General features: G+C 41.1%; 1 protein-coding gene across 1 annotated transcript in view; it reads left to right on the forward strand.

Annotated features, from left to right (window-relative positions):
* The window catches only part of col15a1b (collagen, type XV, alpha 1b), a 38,370-nt gene extending 33,982 nt beyond the window's left edge, over positions 1–4,388 (forward strand). The window contains exons 38-44 of the mRNA XM_036129068.1: positions 88–152; positions 258–389; positions 544–645; positions 735–809; positions 954–1,151; positions 1,348–1,463; positions 2,779–4,388. Coding sequence (XP_035984961.1) covers positions 88–152; positions 258–389; positions 544–645; positions 735–809; positions 954–1,151; positions 1,348–1,463; positions 2,779–3,001 — 911 coding nt within the window. The 3' untranslated portion in view covers positions 3,002–4,388. The remainder of the gene's footprint in view (positions 1–87; positions 153–257; positions 390–543; positions 646–734; positions 810–953; positions 1,152–1,347; positions 1,464–2,778) is intronic.
* The last annotated feature ends 2,942 nt before the right edge of the window (positions 4,389–7,330 follow it).

Raw genomic sequence — 7,330 nt, forward strand, 5'->3', positions numbered from 1 at the left:
TTGTATTTGAGATGGCTTTGAGTTGCCCTGGCTTAGAAGCTGGTTAGATCTGTTAATGTGTGAACGTACTGCATGTCCTGTCATCAGACGTCAGTATCGCGGGTCCTCCTGGTCCTCCCGGTCCGCCAGGAACTCCAGGTTATGCTAACCCGGTAAGATGACCTCTCCAAAGGGCAGCTGTACCGGAACAGATGAGTAGGTTACCCTCCACAGTGCCACAAGGCGCCAGCGCTGATGCTGTGATGGTGTGTTACCAGGTGATGACCTTCAAGACGGTCAACGCTCTCACGAGAGAGACGCAGCGAGCTGCCGAGGGAACGCTGGCGTACGTGTCTCAGAGGGGAGGAGAGCTCTACGTCAGAGCGCGCAACGGGTGGCGCAAAATCCCGGTTTGTACTGTGGCTGTCAGTGTCGCCGCTCTGATTTACATTTCTTCACGTTGTCGTCACATCTGTGCTCTGGGTTTCAGCAGTCGTAGCCCCTTTTGCTCAGGAAGCATAAACCTCCTTATGTCACGCAACCTGCTGGGTTTTTATGTTCCAGCTCGGAGACCTGATCCATGGAGGGGCTTCTTCTACGTCGGAGGCGTCTCAGGCTCTGAGCAGGGCGGGGGAGTGGAGCAAGCCGCAAAGGGCTCACAGCCAAGTTGGTGCAAACACAAAGACACTTTTTCTGACACTTTTTCTAGAAAACGACTTGTTTTTAAATCGTCTTTCATTGTTTCTGTCCGTCAGGAACTGCAGGACGGCGGCAGCGAATATCAACCCAGCTACAATATCTTGCCACAGACCATTGAGTCCGTACCTGGAGTAAGATTAGCAAGCACACCTTTGCATACACATCTTTATCGCGTAATCTGGACCAGTTATTGAACAGCAACACTGAGCCATCTCTGCTTCTGTGTCTCCTGCTGTTAACCTTTCCTGCTCTCCGCCTTCTTTGTCTGCATTCAGCTCCACTTAGTGGCCCTGAACTCCCCGCTCAGAGGGGACATGCGTGGCATCCGCGGAGCAGACTTCCAGTGCTACCAGCAGGCGCGCTCCATGGGGCTCACCTCCACCTACAGGGCCTTCCTGTCCTCACACCTCCAGGACCTGGCGACCATTGTGAGGAAGGCTGACCGCAACAACCTGCCAGTGGTTAATCTGAGGGTGAGGAATGCGCTCAGTCTACGTAACACGTCTTAATGTCCTTTCAAGTGCCATGTTGTAGAGTTAGGATTCTCATACAATATTTTCTTGTGTTTTGTGTTTTTGGAAACGACTGCTTTAGATTGAGTGGGATCATTCATTGTACTTTTTTTTTTAAAACTTATCAGTTAACATTGCTTTTGTCGTCTGCTCTCAGGGGGAAGTATTGTTCGCTAACTGGGCCTCCATCTTCTCTGGGAATGCGGGCGTGTTTAACCCGTCCACACCCATCTATTCTTTCGATGGACGCAACATCTTGACGGAATCAGCGTGGTGAGTGGACGTTAGCAAGCGGCGAAATGCCGTTACTGAAAAGCCAGAAAAAAGAGAAAATGTGAGGTGCTACATGTGGAGGCACATAAAGAGATCAGTGAGCCATCCTGATCATTTATTGTTAGCACCGATTTTCTAACTCCAGATAATTGGAATGAAGCATTATAATGAGAAGACATTTAATATTTTAATTCTAACGTTTTTCAAAAAAAAAAAGATATAAACAGCACGGCGTAATCCTTTATCTCTAATTTAGATCCATTATTGGAAAGTACAAAGAACATAACAGTGTACAAGAGGGTAAACTACTAAATAAACAGACTGATACCTCGTCATACTGCTGCATTTCACCTTTGCAGCATGCACAGTTTGATCATCAAATAAGATCAGCCTGCCGTGGATTAAGTTCCAACTCCAATGTTGCATCGACGACCCAATAATAGCATCACTTAATCTAAACAGGCAGAGACTCGGTGTTCTCTAATGAACCTGGAGCAACTCTTTTGAAGGAATACAGAGGAGCATTAAAGAGACCAAAAATCTACTTCTAAGTCCAGCTCTGGGGGGGGGTTACGTCAGTCGCAAGGTACTCAAACTGTTCAAAAGTGTTGGACTCATTCTTGCAGAGGATTAAATACTAAATACTCACTGAAACTCTGAAATAACTTAATAAGCCATTAAGTGACAAATTAAGTCAATGTGTAAGTAGAGAAGTAACTGAGTAATTAAGTAAATGCATATTATAGGTGGTTCTATAAATAAGTAACCGTGTGTGGGTAAATAGCTGGGTAAAAAAAGTAGATAAGTAAATAGGTATGGAAGTAAATATTGTTTTAATCGATAAAGTTAAAAAAGTTGCATGAGAACTAATTAATTATTAGATAGGTAAGTATATTTGCAACTAAGAAGATAAATAAGGGAAGAAATAAGTAACCAACTTTGTAAGTATTCGTATGGATGTAAGTAGGTACTTTACTAAATACCTAACCTGCTTACCTAACTAAATAAGTTAGGTAAGCAGATAAATAACTTAGTAACAAAATAAACAATTATGTAAATAGGTACTAGACACATAGTAGGCAAATAATTAAACTAAAGGTAGGTAAGGTAATGAGTATGTCAGCACATAAATTAATAATGTAAAAAAAAAAATCAACTCACTTAATGTCAGTGGAAGTCAACGATTGTGATAAGGCAAACGTGAAAGGATTTTTGTTTTTTTATTATTACTAAGCTGTTGGTCTCATTATAGAAAACTATAGGGTATAAAAAGTCTACGGCGAGAAGCGGACGTTCACCTCTCTGCTTCCTGCAGGCCGGAGAAGCTGGTGTGGCACGGCTCCAGCACGGTGGGCATCCGCCTGACCAGCAACTACTGCGAGGCGTGGCGGACGGGCGACATGGCGGTGACGGGCCAGGCTGCGCTGCTGCAGACGGGACGGCTCCTGGGCCAGCACGCGCGCTCCTGCTCCAACAGCTACGTAGTGCTGTGCATAGAGAACACTTACGTGGGCGACGCGCATCAAAGGAGAACCTGAAGCGACACGCACACGTTAACGCACATGCAGGCATGTTGAAAGCGGGAAATATGATTTAGGCACATGAAACACACGTAGACACGCACCTTTATATGTCTGTGTGCGTGTTTAGGTCCCGCCTGAAAGGCAGAGCGAGGCGGCAGCTCCCCCGTGTCTAGATGTCAGTTATTTAGTCTCTAACAGAGTAAAATGTCAACAAAAAGAAGAAGAAAAAAAAAAGAACAGTAGCAGTGTTTGAGAGCTGCTCGTTTCACTCCATTTCTGGTGCTTTGTTTTATTGCTCTACAGGCAGACATATTAGTAGTAGAAAAACATTTCTGTGAAATAAACCCCCCAAATCACTGCTCTAATCTTCTAGGTAAAGTCTTTTTTTTTGTTTGTTTCTAAATGAATGGGAAGATTGTCACTTGAAGAGACAGGTCTGACGCCTAATTAAAAACAGGCGGCTCATTTAAGTCAATTCAGTTTACTGCAGTCGTGCCACCACAGGTAAACTATAGATGTTTAAAATGCCTTCAATGTAGTCCTCTTTTTCTGAAGTTGCATAATTTCACACAGAGACAAAAAAAAAAATCTGAACTTCAAATTCAGACTTTGATTTGAGCAACTTTATAAAATCATCAGTGCTTTATTGGCACCCTTTACAATTCCTGTAAAATAGTTGTAACTATCTTTTTTTTTTTTTTTTTACCTTCTCAAGTTGACCAGTGACTAGAAATCTGTAATTTGTGACCCATTCCACTATTCAAAATGGGAAACACATTAGAACAAAACTATGAAGTCAGCCAGATGTGTATTGATCTTCATAGGTAAGGAAATGGCTACAATAAAGCAGACACTCACCTGAAGTTGCACACATCCACAGCAAAATTTCAAACGTTTTTGAAAACGTTTGATATCCGTTGATATCCTCTGACTTCATTTGCATCTTCGAGCCCGGATGATCTTAAACATTCACGGATTTCGCCTGGTTTTCTCTGAATTGTTGCCCCTTCATTGGCCACAGCAGTCTCCATTAGCAGGATTAGAGCAGCCAGTCTGTGATTTTCTTTTATTTATACAGTAGTACGCCTTAGCAGCAAAGCATAGCAGGCACCAGTTCACATGTTGCTGTTTGAAGTTGGAACACGTATATATATGTTGTTATTGTCCAGCTGTTTGTGTTGTTGAGTTTTTTTGTAATAATGTAGACGTTGTTTTAAATAAAACACTTAGTGATTAATAATTTCCTCTCACCACGCTTTGATTGAAACGTTCTGCCTGTAAAATTGAGTGTTAGTTCTTCTGCTGTCCGATTGTATCTTGTGTTGAAACAAAAACTTGATTTTCTTGTACTTACCAACGGGTGCTCACGAAATAAAGTGTCTCTTTTTGTTGTTTTTTTAAAGCACTGCCTCCTTTGTTTCGTAGTACGCTTGGAACAGCTTTAACAGATTGAAAAGGGCTTGAACAGACGGGTGCACATCAGTAAGTTGGAGCACCAACCCACACATAGGACATATCTATATGTGGCGGCCCTTAATCCTCTCAAGGCTGTGTTTATCCCTGTTGCTTGTGCATCCTTTTCATAAACACTGTCCTTCCACTCAACTTTCCATTAATATGCTTGAATACAGCATTCTGAACACCCAGGTGACATAGCAGCGACTTTTATGGCTCAGTCTTCCGGTGGAGAAGTGACTGTCTGGGATAGCTGTCAAGATGGGAGTCTAGGAGATTATATTCTACAACATGGTGAAATAAATCACTGTCATTAATATATACATTGAGTTTAACTTCAATTACTGAGACAAATTACCTTTTCTACAATATTGTAATTTGTTGTGATGGACCCATTTCACAAACATTTTTGACTGCATCTTTCTGGACGTACGTGGACTCACAAGCACCCGGTTCTAGTATTCCAATCTGTCTCAAATTGAATCCTGAAGCAGTTTGTAGCCAACACCACCTTAAAAAGAATAAAAAGAAAAAAAAAAGCCAGAAGCAATTAAATGGCAGTTTGAGCGGTTCCAATGAGCAAGGTATGAGGAAGAGGACATATAGTCTGTCTACAAAGCCGACCAAAAACACCGCTTTGTTATCATTCTTGCAAAACATTGGCGGTACCAGGAGATATTGGCTCAGCAGAAACCCGACAGCAGTTCCCTCCAGTTGTCACGTGAGCCGGGTTCCTACACAATTATCAAATCATCCATTCCATCCATTGCCAGGACTTAAATTTCCAAAGGCATTAGTATGCTTTTTTTATCATTTTAAAAGAAAACAAAACCCCAAAATGCATTTATGGCAACGCTCAGCGTATGAATATGGAACCTGGAAACACAGACGGAGGATGGAGGGGCAGATGGATGGGCAACATTTCTAAATGGGACAGGGAATACATTTTTACATATATACCTCTGCAGGTCTCCAAGAAAACACTAGAAAATCCAAATCTGTTCTTTTACAGACTGACAGAGGCTAGGACTGCAAGAAACATCCAACACTTTCATCACCCTCACAAAATCCATGAAAAAAAGAAAAAAAAAAAGAAACTCAAAACCATGGTCTAACAAAAGCTTTTTTTAATAAATGGATATGTACAGCACGTCTTAATCACAAGAACTCTACTTTATTTGAAATCTGAAAAAAAAAAAACACAAGACATAAAGAAAGGATGTGCTTTAACTTCCCAAAGAGTTAAAACGGCTGCTTATTGCACCAGAGCCTAAAGACTTCAGTCCCATGCTTGACGATAAGACGCCTGGTTACAAGGAAAAAGGGACAGGGAAAAAAACAAACAAAAAAAAAAAACAGGGAGAAACAGCAGAAAACAAGCCCTGGATCAACATCTGTGAACTAAGGCGGCTTAAAGTTAATACATAAATGCTTTCATCACAAACCACCCCTCTAAAACGCCAGCTGATAAAATTCACCATTTACAAATCAAAACCCTTAAAATAGACTGTTTTTATTGTGAATTGGTCTGGGTGAGCTTTGACGTGTGCAGCAGTAAAAAGCAGGAACTTTAAAACGGCTTTCAGAAGCACTTTGGGAAACGTCATCGGCTGACATATTTGGTTGTGATGGAGCAGAGATTACACAGATTTAATGCTGACATCGACGTGGGACACCGTCTGGGTTCAATCCAACACCTGATCAGAAGATCCCATGTTGTAAAGTCAGAGGGTTCTCTTTAGTCCACTCTGCTGAGGTGAAACTAGAACCTCCAGAACAACATTTACTGTGTTCAGAAAGGTTGCCAATAAGAATAAAGTCCTTATCTGTATGTGAGCTCATACCAAATGTAGCGTTAACAAAAAAAAATATCTAGCTAAACCTTTATGACTTTTTACATTTCATGTGCTTTTTAGTAATTTTTCATATCCCGTTGTATAATTTGGCAGTGCTGTTAAAATATAAAAAAAGTCCCTAAAAGATTTTAGTCTGCAAGAAATAAAGCACAAAGATTGAAAACCAAAGGACCGATGTTAAAGCAACCACTATGTCACCAAGATCTAGAACCCTGATGCGATTCTTAAACGATCTCTTCTGCAGCTGCAACAGAAAAGCCGACAATCATGATGAACATTCAAATGAGTTGCTTTCAAAAAAAAAAGAAAGAAAGAAAAAGAAAGAAAGAATGGAGTTAGGGGAGGATCCGGCCGTGGAGACAACACAAAGGCCGAGCTTTGAGGAGGGCGTCTGCCGTGGATACACGTCCCTGAGAGATACGATCCAGGTTGGTTTGCTGGGATTTTGCTGAATCGTCATGATTTAAAAGCGCTCTGTAAACTGCGGCAGGGCTGATGTGAACATGCCAGTATTTGGCCTCCTGCGATGGCTACGGTGGAGATGACGGAGCGTGAACCCCGCTCGTTTCACTTTAATAGATAAATAAATTCTTAATCACTCGAACATGTTCTCAAAGTTTAAATCAACCAAATATGCTGCTAGGAAGAATATACTGTATTTAGAAAAAGAATAGGTCCTATTTAATGATAATTGTCATGGTTGGAAAGCAACACCTTGACTTTATTAAGAATTTAGAGGGCGGGGCTACCGCTGCCCCTCTCAGTATATTCTGACACGCTGTGAAGGTTAACCAATCAAATTAGTGGATTTGTCGACACCAGCAGTGAAAATTATTTCTGAATGCGCTGCAGCGCTGAACTATAAACTAACCAAATGCTGTAAGAGTTCTACATAATCTTTACACATAACCTTAAAACAACTTTCACATTTAAATATGCATTCATGTATTTATTATTTTTACACGCTAATAATTAAGAGTTAATAATAACTTTTTTTCAAACCCTTTTAAATTATAAGATGTATAAAAATTAT

Source organism: Fundulus heteroclitus, unplaced genomic scaffold (genome assembly GCF_011125445.2).
Source record: "Fundulus heteroclitus isolate FHET01 unplaced genomic scaffold, MU-UCD_Fhet_4.1 scaffold_133, whole genome shotgun sequence".
Taxonomy (NCBI): domain Eukaryota; kingdom Metazoa; phylum Chordata; class Actinopteri; order Cyprinodontiformes; family Fundulidae; genus Fundulus; species Fundulus heteroclitus.